The sequence below is a fragment of the Schistocerca serialis genome, chromosome 2 (assembly GCF_023864345.2).
Source record: "Schistocerca serialis cubense isolate TAMUIC-IGC-003099 chromosome 2, iqSchSeri2.2, whole genome shotgun sequence".
In the NCBI taxonomy this organism is placed as follows: Eukaryota; Metazoa; Arthropoda; class Insecta; order Orthoptera; family Acrididae; genus Schistocerca; species Schistocerca serialis.
The window spans coordinates 963,473,648-963,498,979 of record NC_064639.1 but is presented as its reverse complement, the minus strand read 5'-3'; the positions used below and the strand labels follow the sequence as shown (position 1 = coordinate 963,498,979).

The 25,332-nt window shown below is 43.6% G+C and overlaps 1 protein-coding gene across 1 annotated transcript in view; it reads left to right on the top strand.

Annotated features, from left to right (window-relative positions):
- Nucleotides 1-25,332, top strand: part of LOC126456575 (sialin-like) — a 155,295-nt gene that overhangs the window by 95,093 nt on the left and 34,870 nt on the right. The window contains exons 5-7 of the mRNA XM_050092322.1: nt 903-1,123; nt 3,489-3,635; nt 15,088-15,220. Coding sequence (XP_049948279.1) covers nt 903-1,123; nt 3,489-3,635; nt 15,088-15,220 — 501 coding nt within the window. The remainder of the gene's footprint in view (nt 1-902; nt 1,124-3,488; nt 3,636-15,087; nt 15,221-25,332) is intronic.

Below are 25,332 nucleotides of genomic sequence, written 5' to 3'. Positions count from 1 at the left end.
GTATCATTACAAGATTGTAGAACAATCGCTGGATGTAATCACATCCATAAAAATCTAGGAATATGTATACAGAACAATTTAAAGAGAATCAACCACATAAAACTGAAAGCAAGTAAGACAGATACCAGACTGAGATTCACTGGAAGAAACCTCAGGAAATGCAATCCACCCACAAAGGAGATAGCTTACAAAAACCTCATTTGAGCAATACCTGAGTATTGCTCGCCAGCCTGAGATCCATATGACCTAGAATTGATAGACAAAACAGGGAAGATCCAAAGGAGAGCAACACGTTTCATTAGGATTCATTTAGTAAGCATGAAAACAAATGGAGATGCTCAAGCCAACTCAAGTGGCAGATGCTGCAAGAGGGGCATTCTGAATCACCATGTGGCTTACTGTTAAAATTCTGGGAGAGTAAATTTCTGGAATAGTTTATCAATATATTGCTTATTCCAACACGTAACTTGGAAAAAGACATTGAAGGCAAAAGGCCTTAAGCTTCCATCGAGGCTCAGTGTCAATCATTCATCTTGTGGCCCCTTCATGACTGGAACAGCAAAGGGGGAAGGTGAAAGTGGTGCACAAAGTACTCTCTGCTGCACACCGTCAGGTAGCATGTAAAGTCCAGCTGTAGATGTAGACTAAGTAAAAATAATTAGTTGAATTAATCGTAAGATGTAACATTTAAAAATGCAAATAAATGTTTTTCAGTGTTTGCCTGTTGCATTTTCCAGCATTCAGATTTAGAGTAATGTAAATCAATATGAAATGACCCTTTCTGTTTTATTCTTAATGAAAAATGTTTTAATGTGGATATTTTTATGTACATTTTAATGTTGCATGCCAGTGTCATGTAATTTAAGGTCGTTTTGTTACTAGTTCTTTCAAAAATATTACAGGTAGTTCTGTGGGTGCCGCATTGACCTTCCCTCTCTGTGGGATGATCATTCACTTTTTCAACTGGCAGGCAGTGTTTTATGTAACTGGTACAATTGGAATAATATGGTTCGTCGGCTGGTGGTTGCTTGTGTATGACAATCCAGCAGATCATCCCAGAATTAGTGAGTCAGAGCTCAAACACATCCAGAATGGCATTGGGGACAGTGTTTCTGAAAAGAAGGTGACTATTGCTCTAGCATAAATATTAGTATCATGAAAGGCTACCACAAATATTGGTTTGATCTGAGACTGATGCTTATACTGATTTGATATTTCTGCTTATGAAAAATTTGTGTATGTGAAATTATGAATTAGCTGTGAATAATTATTATCATTCATTAATTTCCATAAATCCTATAGTGTAAGACATCTTTTAGGGATGTGCAGTCACTCAAGTTTTATATTAACTGGCAAAGCAGTATACTAACAACCAGTAATAACAAAAGATAATCTAATTGTATTGACAATTATTGAAATTACTTCTGAAGTACTTTATTTTAAAATCAGTATAAGAAAATGAGAGACTCTCACTTAACAAGTGCTGGAATAGTATTGGTAAGAGTATTAAACATATATTTTATGTTTTACTACATTATACATTCACTTAAGTCATTTACTGCTTCAATATTATTGTGGCCTTTAAGCAACAAGCATAGACACTCATAAGGATTTTCTGGAAATTAATGTATCTTCTGTTATAGAAAAATAGCAACTGATTGAACAATTCATAGAGATTACAACCACATGATTGTATAAATAACTGTTAGTCGCACCTCACTTCCATTTTACTTCAGATGATTATGTAGATAGTCCTACAATTCAGTCTCACAATGAGTGGGTAAAGTCCCCTTCTATTTTTTAGGGTGTCGTTATGTATTTCAACTTTGCTACTCCCTTAGAAATAGAAAGCAGTTGTAAATAAAAAGCTTGTTCATTTCCTTCCAATATCTTCCTCTTAACTTAAAAGAGCTGCATTTTGAGTAACATCTGTCATCACTAAATTAAGAAGGGCTAAATTCCCTAAAGTTTTGATCTTGAGGACTTTCTTCATCTGGTGCTTTATTTTGGATAAATCGTCCATTGAAATTATGGACTGGAAAGCATTGCTTGGTATCTGCCTTATTTGTTTTTCATTTTTGGATTCATTCATTCATTAACCCTCATTAACTTTGTATTTCTATCTTTGAAAAATTGGGTTGCGGTAGGATGCTGAAGGGTGGAAGTGAAGTAACCAAATGACACAAACATGCTTACATTTTTAAAGAAAGATTGAATAGGGAGGATGGTAAGGGCATTTATCATAATTGGAAAATACGAATAATAGTTTATGTTAAATGTCTGGAACAACCTAAGTACACCAAGAGAAGAAATACTAAACCCTAAGAGAAATCACACTAATGTCTAAGGTTGTGGCCTCTGAATAATAATGACCTCAGTTTGGTGTGGAATGTTGTCTGAGTTTGTTCAGGTATGACAGATCCATGTGAAGCCAATCAGTGATGATTAGATCCTGTAGAGTTATGTTGTGGGAGCACTGATTGTTACATGTCATCCAGTGTTTCTCATAGTCCCAGACATTTGCTATGAGATCAGTATTTGGTGATTTTGGAGGCTAGTCAAGGAGTGATGAGGTGCCTGAGTGTTCGTCAAACCAGGAACATATGAGGACTACCCTGCAGTCATGGCAGTTCTCATCTTGGAATAAAGGAGTGTTCTCAACACAATTATCATGAAAATGTAGTAGTAAGTAGAGTACTTGATCACTGAGAAAGTTGAAATAAACATCCTGGTTCATGTTCATGTTAATGAGAACGAGTGTCCTAAGTCACAGTACAAAATATGCCCCCAAACATCACAGCACCACCTCTGACATGAACTATGTTCTCCTTAAGGTTCCTCCAAGTGAGCAGATAGCAATGGGGTACAGGACTTCTCGCTTCTCAGGCCTCCCAGGATAAAAAGACAGAAACTAATATGTAATATTACCCATTTCTGTATATTACAAATAATGTTACTTGCATGTTATATACATATATTACATTGCACATTTTATCTCACAGCTCCTTATGTCTTCTCCTTTCCTTTCAGTAACGTTAATAAAAGAAGCCAATTAACCAGAGAAAGAAGTGGTTCAGTAATGAATTAAGAACTGTCTTTTAATATGTAAATAAGAGAGGACTGGGACTGAAGACAACTAAGTCTTGTTTAATTTAATACAGAAAAATGTTACACAAAAATGCACAACTTTGAAGTTATGGGCAAAAGTTTGGAAGCCTGATTTTTTATGCCTTTACTACCTTTTTTCATACTTATGAGGTGCCAAAGTTCAAATTTGCAATCAGAAATCCAAATTACATAGATTTGTTAATTTTCAGGACTTCCCTAAGACATATCAAGTCAGTATTGTGCTGTAACATAATCATATGGTACAAACAGTAACAGTTTTCAGCAAAGAATGAATGTGTTTTATTATAAACAGTGACTAATGTGTAAATTAATAATTTTCCCTCATGTCTGAAATGTAACTGGACAAATTTATGTTGCAGCTTCCTATTCCATGGTGTAAAATTCTTACAAGCTGGCCGCTCCTAGCGAACATAATGCTTGCATGGGGATGTATATGGGGAATGTTCACTCTTTTAACTCAAGCACCTACATATTTCCGCAATGTTCATGGATGGAGTGTGCAGAAGGTAATTATATGATCTCTATCTGTTCTCCTGTTTATGTTATACTTGTTCTCAATCATTTTATGCGCCCATATTATGAAGAAATGATTACATACCTTCTTCTGTAAATAAATGGACACCAGTTACTGTAATACATAAAACATTGCAGATAGTATAGAATGAACAGATCTAATGAAAATGGGAGACAAAGACTATGATTCAGGTTCTCAACAATTCAGATCAGACTGTAAATGAAGACTGATCATCTAGAAGGACTTTTTATCAGTTTTCAACAGATTTCTCATTGCAGTGAATATTGGCTATCTTTAATATTAACTGAAGAAAAGAGACAATGAATTTCCATCTGATCTGAAAACTGTGTGGATGAAAATGTTGTGGGTTTCAGATACTAAATTCGGGGGAGATAGACACTGAAACCCAACTAGTTGATATAACTCTGTTATTTATTTGTATCTCAAACACACTACAAGCAAGCATGCGTATATACAGAAATGATCCAAAGGAAACTGAAATCGAGGACTGTCACTTCCTTCATCAAGGTTGTTCAGTTCACTGGTGCTAGCCACCGCTGAGGCACCCCCCCCTCCCCCCCCCCCCCGTCCCCACCTTCGGTTGGGCAGAGCATAGAGAAGAGGAAGAACTAACGAGGCTGGTGAAGAGCCATGTAGGGTGATACGGTGGTCGGCCAGCGTCGGTAGGACCACATAGGAAGCTTTTATGACCAGCTATGTCGTACTTGGTCCTGAAGGATGGCACAGCTGGGCCTTTTCCCAGTGACAGATGGAGGTTCAAGGCACAAATGCCTGGAAAAACGTAGTTTCGGATCCAAACTTGCGGTTGCAGGCGTCGGCCCTTGCGGGAAAGGTGTGTCTCCATCAAGTTCTCAAAATATTACGAAGGCACTGGCAGCAGAACAATAATTGAGCGGCAGCCGTCTCCGACAATTCTGGACACTATGTTGACCTCGTCAGCATTGACTAGTATCCAAAAATAACAAAGTAAATAGATGTGAGTGGTGGATGAGTCATCGTGTTTGGGCATCGGAATAGCAAAAATTAAGATCGTGGTGTCATGGAGTTGGATGGAGAAGTCGTCGATGCGAAAGTCGAAGACGTTTACTGTGAAAACAGCAGTACTGGGTGGGGAATGGAGAGGGCTGGAGGAGAGAAAATGAAGAGTACTCGCATATCCCAGCTGCATGACATACTGGGTGGAGTCATCGTCATACGAGGCAGTAAAGTCGTCTCATGTTTTTCCCATATCACGGACAGTAGCCAAGGAACGTCCATCATTGAGGGTCCAATGAGGTTTTACTCCGTTGATGGAAACTGGTTGGCACTTCCTTTTGATTGAGGTATGCCTGATAACACTTGTAGTCTGAGGGTAGTGTCTTTGATCAGTAGTCAAAACATCCACTGTTCTGGGTTCGAATACCGCCACGTTTAAATTTTGAATAAAAATCATTAGCTGTGGCGGCCGAAGACATCTCGCATAAGAAGTCACCCCTCATTCAGCCAACGATCTTGTTAAAGAGAGCGGGGGAGTGGAAAGAAGTTCAGGGCACTCTCTTGCCTTTGGAGTGAAAATGTACCTGTAAAGGCGGAATAATCAGCAATGACCAACGGCATGAGTATGCAGAAGGCAGTGGAATCCACTGCATTAAAGACACATAATGTGTATCCACAGGACATGTGGCGTGTAACTGAAAAAGTGTCATGATGATTTCTTCATTGGCAAAAAATTCCTGACTAGTCCACCATTTAGGTCTCCAGGAGGGGACTGCCAAGGGGCAGGTGAACACGAGAAAAAGGTTGAATAAACAACGAAAGGATAACATTCCACGAGTCGGGGCGTGGGATGCCAAAATTTTGATAGGAAAGCTATAAAATCTGAAAAGGAAAGCGTTAAGGCTTAATCTAGATATAGTTGGGATCGGTGAAGTGAAATGGAAAGAATACTAGGATTTTTGGTCAGACGAGTATAGGGTAATATCAACAGCGGCAGAAAATAGTATAATTGGAGAAGGTTTCGTAATGAATAGGAAGATAGGGCAAAGAATGGTTTACTGAGAACAATTCAGTGATAGGGTTTTCTTATCAGACTCGACAGAAAACCATCACTGAAAACGATAGTTCAAGTATATATGTCGACGTCGCAAGCCGAAGATGAAGACATAGAGTGTATGAGAATACTGAACGTGTAATTCAGCACAAAAAGAGAGATAAAAATGCAATAGTCATGGGAGATTGGAATGCGGTTTTAGGGGAAGGAGTAGAAGAAAGGGTTACTGGAGAATATGGGCTTGGTACTAGGAATGAGAGAGGAGAAAGATTAATTGACTTCTGCAATATGTTTCAGCTAGTAATAACGAATACTATGTTCAAAAATCACAGGAGGAGGAGGTATACTTGGAAAAGGCCGGAACATACGGGAAGATTTCAGTTAGACTACGTCATGGTCAGGCAGAGATTTCGAAATCAGATGTTGGATTCTAACGTGTACCAAGGAGCATATATCGATTCAGACCACAATTTTGTAGTGATGAAGAGTAGCCTGAAGTTTGAGAGAAGTGTGCAAGAAATTTGAGAGAGTGTGCAAATAAGTGGGATACAGAGGCACTAAAGAATGAAGACGTTCGCTTTAAGTTCTCTGAGGCTATAGATACTGCGATAATGTGTAGATAACTAGGCAGTCGAGATGAAGAGGAATGGACAACTCCAAACAGTGCAGTCACAGAATTTGGAAAGAAAATCGTCGTTACAAAGTAGGTAACCAAACAATGGGTAACAGCAGGAATACTTCGGAAGACGGAAGTTCAACAAAAGAAAATGTTCAGGGAAATTAAGGAATACAGACAAACAAGTCACTTAGGAATGAAATAAATAGGAAGTGCAGGGAAGCTAAGGCGAAACGGCTGCAAGCAAAATGTGAAGAAGTGGAAAAAGAAATGATTTTCAGGACTGACTCAGCGTACTCAGCGTACAGAAAAGTCAAAATAACCTTTACTGAAATTAAAAGCAAGAACGGTAAAATTGAGAGTATCATAATAATTCCTCTGTTAAGTACACACGAGAGAACGGATATGTGGAAAGAGTACAATGTAGGCCTCTATGATAGAGAGGACTTGTCTGATTATGTGATGGAAGAAGAAACAGGAGTAGATAGGGAAGAGAGAGGGGATCCAGTATTAGAATCAGAATTTAAAAGAGCTTTGGACAACTGAAGATGAAGTAAGGCACAAGAGATAGATTCCATTCCATTGGAATTTCTAAAATCATTGGGGGAAGTGGTAACAAAACGTCTATACACGTTGGTGTGTAGAATGTATCAGTCTAATAATGTAACACTTGACTTTCGGAAAAACATCATCCGCACAATTCAGAAGATTTCAAGAGCCGACAAGGGTGAGAACTATATTACAATTAACTTAAAAGCTCATGCTTCCTAGTTGCTAACAAGAGAAATATACCGAAGAATGGAAAATTGAGAATGTGTCAGATGACGATCAATTTGGATTTGGGAACGGGAAAGGCACCAGAGAGGCATTTCTGACGTTGCGGTTGACAATGGAAAGAAAAATCAAAGCACGTTCATAGAATGTGTCGATCTGGAAAAAGCGTTCGACAATGTAAAATGGTGCAAGATGTTCGAAATCTGAAAAAAATCGGGTAACTATATGGAAAGACAGGTAATTAATATACAGTATGTACAAGAACCAAAAGGAAATAATAAGAGCGGAAAACCAACAACAAAGTACTCGGATTAAAAAGCGTGTAAGGCAGGGATGTAGTCTTTCACCCTTACTGCTCAATCTATATATAAAAAAAAGCAGTGAGGGAAATAAAGGAAAGAGTCAAGAGCGGAACTAAAATTCAATGTGAAAGGACATCAATGATAAGATTCGCTGATGATATTGCTAGCCTCAGCGAAAGTGAAGTAGAATTACATGATCTGCTGAATGGAATGAACAGTTTAATGAGTACAAAATATCGATTGAAAGTGAATCGCAGAAAGACGAAAGTAATGAGAAGTAGCAGAAATAAGAACTGTGGTAAACTAAACGTCAGGGTTGGTGATCACAAAGTAGATGAAGTTAAGGAATTCTACATAGGTAGCAAAACAATCCATGATGGACAGAGCAAGGAGGACTCTAGCACTGGCAAAAACCGGATTCCTGATCAAGAGAAGTCTACTGGTATCAAACATAGACCTTAATTTGAGGAAGAAATTTTTGCGAATGTACGTTTGGAGTAGAGCATTGCATGGTAGTGGAACAAGGACTGTGGGAAAACCGGAAAAGAAGAGATTCAAAGCATTTGAGATGTGGTGCTACAGAAGAATGTTGAAAATTAAGTGGACTGATAAGGTAAGGAATGAGGAAGTTCTGCGCAGAATGGGTGAGGAAAGGAATTTTTGTGAAACACTGACAAGAAGAAGGGATGTGATAGAAGGACAGCAGTTAAGACGTCAGGGAATAACTTCCATTGTACTAGATTAAGCTGCAGAGGGTAAAAACTGTAGTGGAAGACAGAGACTGATATGCTTCTAGCAAATAATTGAGGACATACGTTGCAAATACTACAAGAGCACAGGAGAGGAATTCGTGGTGGGCCACATCAAACCAGTCAGACGACTGATAACTGGAAAAAAAGAAAAAAGAAAAGGAAAGATGTCAGTGGTGTTACTCTTGCAGCTGAGTGTCCTGTGTGGGCCTGAATATGGTGGCTGAAGAGCTGCCCGAAGTGTTGTCGTCAAGTAACATGACGATTTGCAGTGAGCCAGTACTTTATGTATAAACAACGACAATAGGGTCTGTGGCCGTGAGGCTGGGATGCATGTGTTTGCAGTATGTGAGCATACATGCTTGACTATGGCAGGGACGAACTCATATTGGGATGGGAGCTCGGAGTCTTCCACGAAGTCAACCGGTAGCACAAGGGGCTCACCATAAAGGATATCTGCAACAGAAGCATTCAAGGCATCTCTGTGGGCAAAGCGAATGCTGAGTAAGACCCACAGGAGAGTCCTTGATAAGGAAACATCATTGAACAATAGAGCAACTTTGAGTGTGCAGTGCCAATGTGCTACAAGCCCATTGCCTTGTGTGTGGCACACAGATGTATGGAACTTGCCGACACTGCACAAAACAGATAATTGACGAAGATTAAGGATCTGAACTGCCATCTCTGGTTGGTGTTAATAGACGATGGCCATCCAGAATGTGTAATCCATGCAGAGACGAAAGTGTATGTATGTGACAGAGTCAGTCATGACGTCTGAAGGAGGTGACCCATCTAGTTACCCAATCTATGGCTGAAACACAGGGGAACGGTGCCCACTATGTTGAGATGCACACCTAAGGCTCCCCTTCGGTGTGTCATACTTGTCCAGTAGTGGTTTTGTGTGATGTCTGATCTTGCTTCATTGACACAGGTTGCATGCACAAGTCCAAGTGCAGCAGTCGTTTTCTGGTCAGGCCAAACTAAAGTCTCCATGACGAGGAATGTTGTAGCCTTGACGCCTGGGAGGATGTGGCCGGGGATAACTGGGAAAACTGTCCATTGGAGAGGGGTTGGGGCAAGGGGCCAGAGTCTGCCTACAGACATACCACATAATACAGTAAATGAAGATTCAGGAAGATAGGAGGATACCAAGGTCTCCCCCAAGTTGTGGTCCTGTTACAGATTTTGAAGTTTTGAGGCATCTGTCTGTGGGCTTGCTATCCCATCCAAGTCCAAAGGAGAAGTGATGTTTGCTCTGAGAAGATAATCGGCAATCATGTAGTCTGTCCTCTGGATGTGCCAAGTGTTGATGGTGTATTGGCCAATCAAGTCCATGTGGTCGAATCTCTTGGAGGAAAGTCCTTTGCTGGTTTGTGAATAGTATCAACAAGTGACTTACAGTCAGTAAAAATCGTTAATCGCTCGCCCTTCAATGTCATCACGGAAGTATCTCATGGCTTCACAGAAGATGAGTAACTCGTAGTCGAATACTGACCATTTGAATTCGGAAGCTGTCAGTTTCCTGGAGAAGATCTGGAGTGATTGGGTTGTATCGCCTATTCATTGCTGGAGAACAGTGCCTACCGCCTCAGTTCCATCAGCTACAACAGAGATGCGTGCATCAGGAAGTGGGTGCGGCAAGTGTGGCGGCATTAGAAAGTGCAGCCTTGAGTGTGCTGAATGCTTGATTCATTCTGTCTGACCATTGTACCTCTCGTTTCCTAGAGCTGCTTTTACCAGCCAAAGTGTCTGTGAATGGGGAGTGGATGGAGGTGGCATGGGGCAAATGTCTGCATTAGAAATTTACCATACAGAGAAAACGGCGTAAATTACAGTAAGTCGTGGATATGGGAAGCTCATGGGTGAAAGCGACGTTTTCGGACATTGGACAGGTGCCTTCAAAATGGCTCTGAGCACTATGGGACTTAACATCTGAGGTCATCAGTCCCCTAGAACTTAGAACTACTTAAACCTAACTAACCTAAGGACATCACACACATCCATGCCCGAGGCAGGATTCGAACCTGCGACCATAGCGGTCGCGCGGTTCCAGACTGTAGCGCCTAGAGGACAGTTGCCTTCAGCAGTGACAGTGTGACCAAGAAAGATTACACTCAGGGGGCCCAATTGCGATTTGTTGTGGTTAATTTATACGTTTTTGTCACGTAGGGCAAACTGAACCTGGGCCAGGTGGTGCCTTTGTTCCTCAACAGAGGCGGGAGGAGATCGGGATATCGTGGAAGTATGTGTAGCAATATGGGAGATTGAACAAGATGCTGTCAATGGGCGTTTAATAGGCTATAATCCATGAAGAAGAACTCGACTAGGCCGAATGGTGTAATGACTGCCGTTTCAGCAATGTCTTCTTTGAACACAGGGATCGGGAGCTACACTTTTCAGCAGTCAAGATCACTAAACACTTATGCCCATTAAGAAGTTGGGCGAAGTCCTGGAAGTGGGGAACAGGAGAATTGTCGATAATGGTGCAAGTATTTAGTTTCCAATAGTCACTACACAACCTGACGAGGTACTGTCTCAGGGGCATATAATATCCACATCTAAAAGGTCGTTAACAGCCGCTTTCGTATGGCATAGCTTTTTTGGTGGGTGGCAGTGAGCCTTGTAGCACACAGGAGGGCCTTCCATCAAAATTAGCCTATAGCAGGTGTTGTTAGTGATCATACATAATTGTACATCTTGTGCACTTGAAGAAGGAATGCAGTTATTGTTGCATGGGATGGAGATACTGACGATACATTGGAAAACTGAATGTCACTAACCTTAGTGGGGTAAATGCTAAGGCCCCAGCAGAGGCATGCCGACTGTGATAGGAGTGTTGGTAAAGTGGGTGTAACGAGCTGGTGAGGCAGTGGAGAGTGCGATGAGCATGCAAGAATTTCTCTGGCATGGCATCAATCAGCTGTTTCACCGCAATGTTGTGAGCGCACAGAGCATTGATCTTGGAGCTGTCGATCTTAAGCATGACCAGTCAGGAAATGAGGCTGTCAGCCAGGGTAGAGCACTTGGAGAGGGCGAGCAGAAGCAGGTCACTATTTTGTGGAATGGGGGGCAGAAGTGCTGGGATACGAGCACCAGCATGGTGCAGTAAGAATGCTCTCTGTAGATTTGGGGATAGGCCAAAATGCCAGAGGAAATCGATGCCGAGTACTGATTTGTCGACGTCAGCTTTGTGGAATGTAAACTCCATCCCCAGAGTAAGTTAGACCCAAAGTTTGGCTGCACTGTGAACATAAATGTGGGATCTTTTGGCGGCACATAAAGAGGGATTTACTGGAAGGGTGTAAGAGGGAGCTTGAGTGGTGGAGATGACACTGGCATCTGCCCATGTGTCGACGAGAAAGTGAAGATTATTGATGATATTCAAGATATAAAGTCTTCCACTAGATTTGGAGGCTATGTTTGTCAATCCTGCTGCACTGTGCTTAGACTGGCCTGTGTGCCAAGTTTGGTTAGGCACAGGGGGGCCAACAGTTTTTGCTGTATTGCTTAATGTAATGTGACGCCAGAAGAGTGGGTAAGTGGGGTGGGGTGTGATGTGGGTGTTACCCACACTATCTATTGCACTCCACTGGAGGTCAGCTGTGTGTTTGGGTGGAGCTTTGGCAGAAGTCATTGATGGTCGGAGATCAGGAAAAGTTAGTGCCTGGTGTCGGCCACCAGGTGGCTGCAGGTTGCTCTGATGTGTCATGCCTGCTCTCACACTGCCCATGCCTCCCAAGCACATCGGAGGACACGGGTGAGGGGTGGGCATACACTGGTGCTAACTATGTGTCTGCCATTCTACATGCTGTCAATGGCAAATAATTCTGTGGGTCTGGTATGCAAGCAGTGTTTCCAGCTGGTTAGGTAAATGAGAGGGAAGCTGGAGTTGGTATCTATATGGAAGTTTCAGTAACTACAGTGTCCATGAAGCAGTGTCGGGCATGATCTCTGGACACATTTGTGCACATAAATGGTGCCAAAACTTGAGGGTGGTCTGTAACTGAAATTATCCTCGTAAATAATATGGTAGGCTGCTTCAGTTGACATACATGATGGGCGATCGATGATAACAGACTTCGCTGTGGCATATTTATGGAGTGACGGAGAGCACAGAAGTGAGTCACATTGAGGTCAGTGGAATTGTTGAGATGACTGACAAAGCAGGTGCATCGGGCGTTGTCGCAAGAACACTGTATATGTCAAATAGATTGTACAGCTGCATGAACCACATATTGAGATTGTCCTTTTTTAACTGAGGTAGTTTTGTGTCCTGCCTGCTGGAACATGCTGCATAGGTGTAGGTTGAGCCAACATATGGTGAGACGTGGGCAGTGATGTAGGAGGATGCAGTGACATATCCACGATGGCAGGAGAAAGATCTGGATTGAGAGCACTGTATGGAGCAGGTGATAGATGTGTGTTGTCGCCTGAGGTCGACATGTGGAGGGAGGGGGGGGGGAGGCAAAGGAGTAGCCTTAGGTGATGCTTGATGCGAAAGACATGGACTCGAGGCCAATCAACATGAATGAGACGACCGCGGTCGTCAACAAATTGGATGGGCTAGGAAAGCTCTGTGACACTTTTAGATACTAACGTCTGCCATCTGCTGAGGGTGAATAACCGCTGGAGATGCGGGTTGCGCAGTGGTGGGTACTGCGAGGGGATATCTGCCTTCAGAGGGAGTAAACCAAAGTCTGGTGCAGCTGGCGAAGCTTGGACACCGTTGCGCCCTCGTGTGTGTGCCAGCGCCAGCGTGCCAGTCTCCCGCCATTATGATTCGATGAGGGTTAGGTTAGTCACATGTGGCCCAGTAGAATACAGATGTCTATGTTCATTTGCAAGCGTCTCTTGCATTATCGTTGGCACCTGTGTTTCACAGTCGTAGTCAGGTGTGTACGCAGGAAGCACAGAGTCTGATGCTCCCGATGGGAGGTGATCCATTGTTTACATTAATGAACACTGAATAACGCACGAAACTGAAGAACGGAAGTGACGTGAGGTCATCAGTGTGAGTTTCAGCTACTAAACTAGGCGGAGATAGACACAGGAACCCATCTAGTTGATGTAACTCAATTATTAATTTTTATGTCACACTCACTACAAGCATGTATGCACATATACGGAAACGATCCCAAGCAATTAATGTCAAAGATCTTCACTTCCTTCGTCTATAGTAGCCACAATTTAATGGAAGTTAAAACTTACGAAAGATTAATTTCCTGGCATATTGTAATGTGTGTGTCAGAGCCTTTAATTGTTATTTTGATTGCCATATTGCTTCTGCATACTAATATCTTCAGTGATGCAACGTTCTTAAAACTTCTGAAACTGTGAATGCTCAACTGCTGGAGTTTTCTTTTTTCGTCGTTTCAGTACCAAAAATCAGGGTTGGCACCAAGCTGAGAGGGGCAGCAGAGGTGCCACTGGTATAAGATTTCAGGACGTATCACAGTAATTATCAGCAGCGGTCACTTTGAGCGCAAAGCGAAGAGGGGAGACAGAGGTGACCAAGTGCAAGATTTGTATGCAGTGTATATTACAATTACTAGCGAAAGCTGACATGGGTAAAAATGTATGAGGGAAAAGTTGGAATGTGTGTGGAAAAATGTTCTCGAACAGACTCCGGCATTAATGGGCATGAGTGGTTGATTTCTGCTGAAGTATTTTCAGAGAAAGAAAGTCCTTGAAGAAATAACTTAATAAGAATTTAATTGATACTCAAGAATTTAATTGATACTCAAGAAAAGTGTTACATAATTATTGATATTCAGGATGTGTAGACTGAGTAAAATAGTAACGGTTTTCAACTTAGAAGAAAGAAGTGAAAATTATGTTTCTGCAGAATATCGAAGTTTTGATGTTGAGCATAATTAAATGTAAAATTTGCAAAGAGACCAAGCAGCAACGTTTCTGTAAAACTTATTCTTATCATTCCAAACCTCACAGAGGCTCCCCCAAACCGTAGCGGCCTTAAAACCACAGCGGGGAGAGGTTGGGGCAGATATGGTGAGTTTACCTCACTACCAGGTTGTTAGTGGAATGAAGATTGTTATTTCTTTGATCTGAAATGCACTTTGTAATACATTTTTTGATAATTTAATACTGTGTTCCAGACTTTAATCCTGACACTTTGCTTCCTGTCCAGTTTTTTACTGCAAGTGCTCAAATGACTCAGCTGGAAGATGCCAATGAAATTTAAGTGTTTGACTTCAGATATTTTTCTAATGGATTATATTAACATATCACAAATGCTTTACACACTCTGTTCGGAGCTAAAAGTAAGCTCTTTTCCTTTCATACTGATCAACGTTTGGAAATAAGTTCAGTTTATTTTGGACTCATGATGAGGCTACCTTATATGGAAATGATTACAAAAATATGCCAACAACCTTTCTGTCTCATACTTATATGGTATACTTTGAGTGCTGATGATGGAGTGCTTCAGTAAAATGTGAGTCAAGAGAACAGAACTAAGTAAAAGAGATGATTTTGCAACATTATGAACTTGCTACAAAATGCTAAGATGTCTTCAAAATAACTTGTGTAAGAACCTGAACTTTACACTCAAACATCATTTGTGATTTAGAAACTTCGGAAATTATTTGACTGTCCTCATTCTCATATTTCAAAGGTTCCCTCAGTGTTATGCATTTTATTACTTGCCACTGCAATACTTTTAAGCACTGAAGATATTTCTAAAATTTATTATACTCAGTATTTGTCCATACTACTGCCTGCAAGTTCATATAGTGTTGAATGTTTTATTTTCAGCATACATAGAAGACATTAGCAGCTCTTTCATTTGTCCCATATTCATGTGATTCTTTGGTTTGTGTTGTAAATTAAGCCACTCATTTTAGGAAATTGGTTACTTTGCTTACATTATATTTTTTTTACAAACTTAACATATTTACGGGTGTTATGTAAGTGCATGTTTGTTGCTTCTTTAGGTTGGCTTTTTCTCTGGTCTTCCTCATGTTTGTCGAATGATTTTAGCCATCTCGGTTGGTCATTTGTGTGACTACTTGCTATCAAGTGGAAAACTAACAGTTACTGGAGTTCGAAGGGTGGCAGGTTTTATAAGTAAGTAAATCTACTCCTTTGTGTTGTTTCCATGAAATATCAAGTATTACATTATTAAAAGCGATCTTTTAAACTACTATTGTTGCTGATATAGAAAACTAATGGTGCAGGTGAGGAAAAAGCTTAAACATTTATTTTATGCTAATTAATTACTTAATTAATCATGTCCTGTTTTACCATCACAATGTAGAACTTTCAGGTATGTGGAGTGTCTTTATTCTGCTGACGCTTCATTTAACAAATCTTAATAAAGAGCAGTCTTATTAGAAAGAACTATTGCAAAATTCATATACACACACCAAAAAAAGTCTTGCATCACCCCGGTTCCCAGAACTCCTGAAGATAAACGTTGACTGTGGATATTTTATCACAGACATAGTCCCTTTGACTGTTCAGAGATGTCACTAAACCAGCCCAAAGATGTAAACAACAATGCATGACCCCTCCAGGAGGGTCCGACAGCCGATCAGGTCCAGTCATTCCACCAGGAAAATGGTACACAGCTCATGTTGTCTGTAGTTCAACAGTGCCTAGACGCGTAATAGTACGGTTCGATCGCGTCCGCATTGTTACTTTGTGCCAGGAAGGGCTCTCAACAAGGTAAGTGTCCAGGCGTGTCGGAGTGAACCAAAGCGATTCTGTTCGGACATGGAGGAGATACAGAGAGACAGGAACCGTCGATAACATGCCTCGCTCAGGCCGCTCAAGGGCTTCTACTGTAGTGGATGACCGCTACCTGCGGATTATGGTTCGGAGGAACCCTGACAGCAAACGCCACCATGTTGAATAATGCTTTTCGTGTAGCCACAGGACGTCGTGTTACGACTCAAACTGTGCACAATAGGCTGCATGATGCGCAACTTCACTCCCGACGTCCATGGCGAGGTCCATCTTTGCAACCACGACACCATGCAGCACGGTATAGATGGGCCCAAAAACATGCCGAATGGACCGCTCAGGATTGGCATCACGTTCTCTTCACCGTTGAGTGTCGCATATGCCTTCAACCAGACAATCGTCGGAGACGTGTTTGGAGGCAACCTGGTCAGGCTGAACGCCTTAGGCACACTGTCCAGCGAGTGCAGCAAGGTGGAGGTTCCCTGCTGTTTTGGGATGGATTTATGTGGTGCTGACGTACGCCGCTGGCGGTCATGGAAGGCGCCGTAACGGCTGTACGATAAGTGAATGCCATCCTCCGACTGATGGTGCAACCATATCGGCAGTATATCGGCGAGGCATTCGTCTTCATGGACGACAATTCGCGCCCCCATCGTGCACATCTTGTGAATGACTTCCTTCAGGATAACGACATCGCTCGACTAGAGTGGCCAGCATTTTCTCCACACGTGAACCTTATCGAACATGCCTGGGATAGATTGAAAAGGGCTGTTTATGGACGACGTGACCCACCAACCACTCTGAGGAATCTACGTCGAATGGCCGTTTAGGAGTGGGACAATTTTGACCAACAGTGCCTTGATGAACTTGTGGATAGTATGCCACGTCGAATACAGGCATGCATCAATGCAAGAGGACGTGCTACTGGGTATTAGAGGTACCAGTGTGTACAGCAATCTGGACCATCACCTCTGAACGTCTTGCTGTATGGCGGTACAACATGCAATGTGTGGTTTTCATGAGCAATAAAAAGGGCGGAAATGATGTTAATGTTGATCTTTATTCCAATTTTATGTACGGGTTCCGGAACTCTCGGAACCGAGGCGATGCAAAACTTTTTTTGATGTGTGTAGAATGGTTTGGGAAAATCATAGAAAAATCTTTAAATCCATAGGTGAGGTTTGGTGCAACAACACACAACGCGATACGATATGGAATATTATTACTTTATTGCTCAAGTGGTACATAATAACAAGGCACATCAGTGCAAGTCGAAGTCATAAAACTTACTAAGTACACGCAATCAACACAAAAGACAGACTGTTGTGGAACAAGACCGATTGTCAGCAGGTTTACATGACACAGTGTCACCACAGAGCCCCCTCTCCCCAAAGGTGGAAAGGTGATCGTTGTGGACCGATGATGGTGTGATAAGGTGGCATCCATGCAACGTGGCAGTAGGCAATATGTAGTGGACACTGAGGAGGTCAGCGTACAAGCTAGATGTGTCGGAGTTGTGGTGGTCTGGCTCATAGCATCAAGATTGTAGGTAATCTTGCAGTATCCTAGTGGGTGTCGAGTCCAGCCATAGCGGGACTGTTGTGGAATGTCGATTGTCAAGGGCGTTCCCATGGGATCAGCTTGAGGGGAGTTATTCCCGTGATCCTCAATTGCAGAGGCGGAGGAGCGTGATGCTCTGGCGGCAGTGATTGCGAGGAAACCGTAGGGGTACAGTAGGAATATAATGGCTGCCATGTACATATTACTGGGCAGTTCACATTAACGCGTGGAATACCAGCTAATAAAATCTTTCCCAACGTCATGTTCGAGATGTTGACTTTCGACGACCAGGAACTTTTTGAGCGGTTTGACGTCAAGGTTGTTGGGTCGTAAGTCTTTGACGTCGAGTTGTACTGTGAAGTCATCGAGGCTGTGGTGTGTCCAATTGAGTTGCTGTGTTGGGTGGTGGCGGGTGATGTGTCGCCATTGGATGGGTCGTTTTCAAATGTCAACGTGGGTTTTAGTCAGTTGACAGATACTGTGCTGTGTCCTCTGATCATCAGTACTTCGAACTTAAGTGTACCACTTTTTAAACCTTGTGCGGCCCTTTATAAGGAGGCTGTAGGACGGGGCATAGTGAAGCACGGCATGGTTGCAGTCTACGGGTGCCTTATGGATGAAAACTGGAGCGCTGTGAGGTAGTGTAGGTAGTATCTTGAGCCCCTGAATTGTGCAATCTGCGTCTATATATTCAAATATAATCCACAAGCCACCATACAGTGCGTGGTGCAGGGTACACTGTACCACTACTAGTCACTCGCAAACAGAGCGTGGGAAAAAAGACTGTCTCTCTGCCTCCGGAGGAATCCAAACTTCTCGTATCTTCGTGGTCCTCACACGAAATGTATACTGTCAGTAGGAGAAACGTCCTGCAGTCAGTTTCAAATGCTAATTCTCTAAATTTCCTCAACAGTGTGCCTCGAAAAGAAAGTCGCCTTCCCTTCAGAGATTCCCATCTGAGCTCCTCAAGTATGTCCTTAGCACTTGCATGTTGTTCGAATCTACGGGCACCAAATCAAGCAGCCACCTCTGAATTGCTTTGATGTCCTTTAATCTGACCTAGTGCGGATCCCAAACACTTGAGCAGTATTCAAGAGTGGATACACGAGTGTTCTATATGCGGTCTCCTTTAGAGATGAACTTTCCTGAAATTCTCTCAACAAATCGAAGTCGACCATGCGCCTTCCTAACTTCAGTCCCCATATGCTCATTCTATTTCACACTGCTTCGCAACGTTACTCTTAGATATGTAATGGACATGATTTTGTCAAGCAGCACACTATTAACGTTGTATTCGAACATTATTTTTTTTCCAACTCATCTGTATTAACAAACTTTTTTTGTTTACATTCAGAGCTATCTGCCATTCATCGTACCAACTAGAAATTTTGTCCAAGTCATTTTGTATCCTACGACCGTCACTGAACTATGATACCTGCTCATACGTCACAGCATCATCAGCAAACAGCCGCGGATTGCTGCTCACCTGCCTGCAAGACCAGTTATGTATGTAGAAAACAATAGCGGTCCATCACATGTCCCTGGGGCACTCCTGACAATACCCTTGTCTAGGGTGCTTCGCCGCGCCCCTGGGTAACCGGGGCGTGTTCTGCCAGACCCAGGAGGTGGTGACATCGCCTGGGCTAGGTTAGATGGGCCCAGACCGCCGAACGACTGGGGGACCGACCCACCACCTGAGTAGGAGTGGATCCTCGGCCTTCAGGTGGAAACTCGGGCTAGTAGGCGGCGAAGGGCGAGGGGTGCATCCGCCTCTCCGGAGTGCGGGGTGCACTTGCCGAGGAGCGTCGAGTGAAATCGTCGACGACGAGGCCTTCGACGGGGACCAGTGCGCTGGCAACGGCGCGTTGAACCCTGCAGCTCTGGAGTGCCCTTGACCTAGGGGCGAGGTCGGTGGGCGAGCTGCAACAGTCCCCCCCCATGCCAGAGGAGCCGGTCCGGGGCAAGACACGGGCTCCCACTTCTTTATCACTCGTTACCTATGATGGCTGAAACCGAAGCGAGTGATACGAGTGCGCCTTTACGGGCTTCTATGATGTCTGTTCCCTCACCACAGGACGGGATGGGACAGGCAGACGATGAGAGCGTTGTACAGAGACATGCCAGAATAACCATGCTCTTAGAGCAAAATGTAAAAAATGGGAAGATAAGTCAAGCGGCTCTTAACACAATTAAAAATGAGCTATCGGCCTGGGCCATAGCTCATGCAAGACTGGAAGGCCGCGTAATGGAGCTTACAAAGGAGAATGAAAGGTTAAGAAAACAACCCAGCAAGACTTGGGCGGCTGTGGCTGCACAGGCGCCAACAAAACAGAATTCAACAAAGGAGACTATAGAAAAGGTTGCCAAACGGTCAGACACAGCAGTCTTCTTGAGGACTCTGCCTGGCCAAGACACCAGCGTCAAGAGACTACAAGAGCTGCTAACAACAACAATAGACCCGGTGAAGGACAAAATTAAAATCAAAAAGGTCAAACCCAATAGAAACTCTGTCATAGTGGAAGTTGCTAGTGAGGAGGATAAAGAGAAACTTTTGAATAATCAAAAATTAAATGCAGTCGTAAAGTGTGAGCCACCTAGAAAAAGAAACCCTTTAGTAATATTATACGATGTACCTACGGTTATGACCAATGAGGAGCTACATGAGACAGTTAGATCACAAAATTTTGATGACATTAATGAGCAAGAATTTAAAAACTCCTTTAAGCTGAAATTTAAAACGGGACCTCGAGATCGCTATGTGGTACACCACGTGGCCGAGGTATCTCCGCAATTATGGAAACGAATTAGAGCAATGGGCAGACTATATGTAGGCTTTCATGCCATTAACACCAGGGACTATATCGTGGTACCTCGATGCCATAACTGCGGCGACCTGGACCACATTCTGAGGCACTGCACCAGGGGGTCGGCTTGCTCCAGGTGCGGTGAGAAGGGCCACAACCGCAAGGAATGTAAAACAACGGGGGTCTGCATTCCGTGTAAAAATCGTGGGAAGAAATCCTGCGGTGCCACGGGACGAAGCTGCCCCACTTACCGGATGCTTGAACAACGCCTGATCTCGAGAATTGACTATGGCTGAGCAGAGCGCAGCTAACAGGATGCTCAAACACAAGTCCCCGAGTAAAAGAAGGAGGGATGCTGTGAGGGCTAATAAATTTAAGGAATTTCTAAGGTCGCTTTCGGGCACCACAAACATCATGACAGTTGAGAGGGAAATTCAAACAGATCCCTTTATGGTGGATAGATGCATACAAAATGATTCTCCGGATAGAAACACAGCTCCCCCTTCCCCGAACCGGGGGAAAAGGCCGAACAACAACCTTCAACGGCAGAAGCATCCTGTAGTGGTGGCGGCCTCCCTGGCCCCTACACACGAAGCTGTACAAACCAGACAACCACTCCAAGAAAGTACAGTTACTAGCACCAGTACTAACCCAACTGAGGCAGATACCCCAGTAATCAGACTACCGCCTGTAGATCCGATTAGGGTATATCCCAACATAGAATTTACAATGCAACTGGCAAGGCTGGAGCAGCCGGCTATCCTGACCACTGCCTTACGACATGTGGTCTGGGTAGGACATGAGGACGGAAGAAAAGTCACCTTCTCAGTAATGGAGGCTGTTGACAGGATACAATTAAAGTCAGTGAACCTTCCCACCGACTTCGGGGCCCTGCGAGACTTACTTAAGAAAGTGTTTGACAGACGTGGGGAGAAATTCGACTTAAATGACATTTACACTCAAGCAGTCCTAGCTCACGGTCGAATCGCTTTTGATTGGAGCAAGACTTGGCCTGACGATAGAATGCACACTTACTTCCCATAATGACAAAATTAACTGTTGGACAGTTGAATACGCATAACAGCAGACTCGTGATGCAGGAGCTCCGAAGAGAGGTGGAGGAGAAGAGGCTTGACGTACTCTGCTTGCAGGAGCCGTACTCTCAAGCTGGAAAACTCTCACTCGCAGCCGCTACATGGCAGATAGCTAGCAGTGGGGAAGCCCCCAAAGCGGCAATTGTCATAACCAACCAGTCTCTAAGAGTAACTACACTTGCACAGTTTTCTACCACTCACTGCAACGTCGTGGAGGTACAGGCCCCCATGGGAATTATAACCTTTATTAACATGTACTTCCAATACGGGGACAACATTGAGCAACATCTGGATCACCTGACCAGAGTAGCCACGGCGTTGCGAGGTCGCAAACTGGTCATAACAGCAGATATAAATGCAAAATCCCCCCTGTGGTACAGTGGCACAAGAGATGAAAATGGTGAAAAAGTAGAGGAAATGATTATGGCTCTACAACTTGTGGTTGCAAATAGACCTGGCAACCCCCCCACTTACGCAGCGGGAGGGGGGCGCGGTACTAATATAGATGTAACGCTAGTTACGCCAAATTCTGCCAACATCATTCAGAATTGGGAAGTCAAGGAGAACGTGACAACAAGCGACCATAATCTTACAATGTTCAGCTTAGGAAATGCAGGTTGTCACTGGGCTACAGGGTGGGAGTTGCAACTGAATTTCAAGAGAGCTGACTGGGAGAGACTAGCGAGAGAGTGCGACATTCCTCCATTGCCAGAAGGTGATGCACAACAGGACCTGGACATAGACAAGCGGGCCGAAGAACTGGTAGGTGCAGTGACCAGAGCGGTCAAGGCAGCTGTTCCAACCAGGAGGAGAGCCATGGCGGCCTCCCCGTCACCATGGTCAGCTGAACTTCAGGAAATGCGGCAGTCTGTCAGAAGGCTGAGAAGGCACTACCAGCGCAGTGTCGTCTGGTGGGAAAAACAACGATGGTTACAACTATACCGGGAGGCTAAAGATAGATTCCAGAAAGAACTAAAAGAAGTCAGACTATGTAGTTGGGAAAGATTTGTGCTAGACCAGCTGGCCCTGGATCCATGGGGAATACCCTACAAACTAGTGAGGGAAAAGATCCGGTCCCCAATGATGTTATCAACAGTCAGGTGCGGGGATGGGATGACAGAGTCCTGGCAGGAGACTGCCGAGGTTCTTCTCCGGTCCCTGCTGCCTGACGACGATGAGGCCAGCGACACGGAGGGACAGTCCCAGTTACGAATTCAAGATCTGGATAGAGTTGCTAACAACAGGGCAGTCTACCCCTTCTCTGAAGAGGAAGTGGCTGGCCACATTAAAGCATTGAAAACAGGTAAAGCCCCCGGCCCAGACGGCATTGTGGCGGAGGTGGTGCAGTTCCTTGCACCCCAACTGGTGGCACCACTAACCCAGTTATACAACGAATGTCTAAGACAGGAAAAGTTCCCGAAAATCTGGAAAGAGGCAAACGTTATTATAATCAAAAAGGGACCTAACAAGGACCCAGCGGATGTTAAGTCTTATAGGCCAATTTGCCTACTGAACATCCTCGGGAAATTATTCGAAAAATTGCTAGCTGACAGACTGACTGCACACCGAGTGCTGTGTGGGATGAGTGGCAGGCAGTTCGGCTTCAGGCCGGGGCGATCGGAAACTGATGCGATCGCTCTAGCGGCTGAGGTCTGCGACTCTACCCCACACAAGTACGTTGTTGGCATCATTGTTGACATCAGTGGCGCCTTTGACAACCTGTGGTGGCCTTCGCTCTTCTCCTGCTTGCGGGAGAAGGAGTGTCCAGGGTCGCTATATGGTTGCCTGAGGAGCTATTGTGAAGGGCGGGAGGTCTGGCTATCATCCCCTAGCGGCAGAGTAGGAAAATCCATAACTAAGGGATGTCCCCAGGGCTCCGTACTAGGTCCCCTGTTCTGGGACATCCATATGGAACCGCTTTTAGACAGTTTGGAACAGAGTGAAGAAGTGCTAGAGGTGATAGCCTACGCGGATGACCTCCTCTTGCTGGTCGGCGGCCGAAGCCGCGAGGACATTGAACCAAAAATAGACAGAGTGATGACCAAATTACAACTGTGGTGCACAAATACTAAGATGACGATTTCACCGACCAAATCGACGTACTTATTACTGAAGGGACAGCTGGCGAGGAACCTTACAGTTAGAATCGGAGGCTCACCAGTAATAAGACGACAAGAGACTCGCTACCTGGGCGTCATCATCGATGAAAGGTGGAACTTTGGAAAGCACATTGAGTCCGTATCCCAAAAAGCATTGCAATTATTAAACAATCTTACCTCAATAGGTCATAAACGATTTCATCTACCACCACATCTAATCAAGTTGTATCACAATAGTATATTAACATCAGTAGTGGGTTACGGATCGGGAGTCTGGGCACATAGGCTCACAAGGGTGGTGCCTGCCATGGCAGTGAGAAGAGTACAAAAAAACATGCTTCTAAGATCCATAGGGGCGTATAGAACTTCTCCAGGAAGTGCACTCTTAGTAATAATGGGGCTCTGTCCTTTAGACATCAAAATTCGAGAACAAGCAGCTTGGTACTGGGTCAAGAAGGGGAACAACGCGAAAACAGAGAACATCATGGGAATACTGGTAATAGATAGGAGAGAAATACGTAGGAGGGGCGAGGACCTATGGCAACGGTCTTGGGAAACAGAAGAAACTGGCAGAAGAACATTTGGGTTCTTGCCAGATGTAAAAGAAAGGCTAGGGATGAAGTACTTTGAGCCAACGCGGGGTCTAATACACTTTCTCACTGGTCATGGGCCCTACCCGACATACTTGTGTCGGTTTGGGAAAAAGGCTACACCCGAGTGTGACTGTGGAGTTTCGGAGGGCACTCCCGACCATGTGGTTTACGAGTGCCCCCTTTTCGATGATGTAGCAATGACACTAAGACAACAACTTCCACACAATAACACATACGATCTATTACGACACGAAGAAACTTTCGACACTTTAAACAAATTGGCAGACGAGGTGTCACGAAAGGTATTGACGGCATACCTTGCTGACTTTCATGATTAAGGCATACACCAAATGTGTCCCATTACGAGATACATAAGGGTCGTTTACGATTAGAGACACTTACCGAATGTGACCAATTACCCTCATCCTATACCGCCTGTACGTGGACTGGTCGACTTCTTAGTTGCAATCCGCCACGTGCAGGACTAGGGGGATCAGGGTACACCAATAAAGAACAAAGCACCGGAATTGACGTAGGTTTAGTAGTAGTTGTAGCTCTAGATATAGATATTAAGCTAGGAACCTGCAGCGACAAACGGTCTTGGCCAGCCCAGTGTCAGGGGCACGCTCATCGGGATTAGCTCGATGAGCAGGGCCTAAAGCAGTAGGTTTATATCTATGCTGACACACCTGTAACGCTGCAGGCAGTTAGGAATTAACTAGTAGGAAGATATTAATAATTAGTATGTAGAACTTAGCTGTAGTCTGCTCATTATCCTCTAGTATTCTGTCTGTAGCTCACAATAATTAACATAGCATAATATAATAATAAGAATAAATAGCTGCTGAAACACCTAATATATGTAGATTAGTTATGACCCACTAATCACTAAGGTAGTGGGTTCCTTTGTATAAATATTATTAATGTTGAATAAAGAATTTTTTTTTTTTTTAAAAAAAATACCCTTGTCTCTGATGAACACTCGCTGTCAAGGACAACATGCTGGGTTATAAAACTTAAGAAGTCATAGAGCCACTCACATATTTGTGAACCTATTCCCTACGCTCGTACCTTCTTCAACAGCCTGCAATGGGACACCGTGTCCAACGCTTTCCAGAAATCTAGAAACATGGAATCTGCCTGTTGTTCTTCATCCATAGTCTGCAGTATATCATGTGAGAAAAGGGCAAGCTGAGCCTCGGACGAACAATGATTTCTAAAACTATGCTGATACTTGGACATATGATTCTCGGTCTCAACAAAATTTATAATATTTGTACTGACAATGTATTCTAGGATTCTGCAGCAGACTTATGTTAGGGATATTGGTCTGTAATTTTGCGG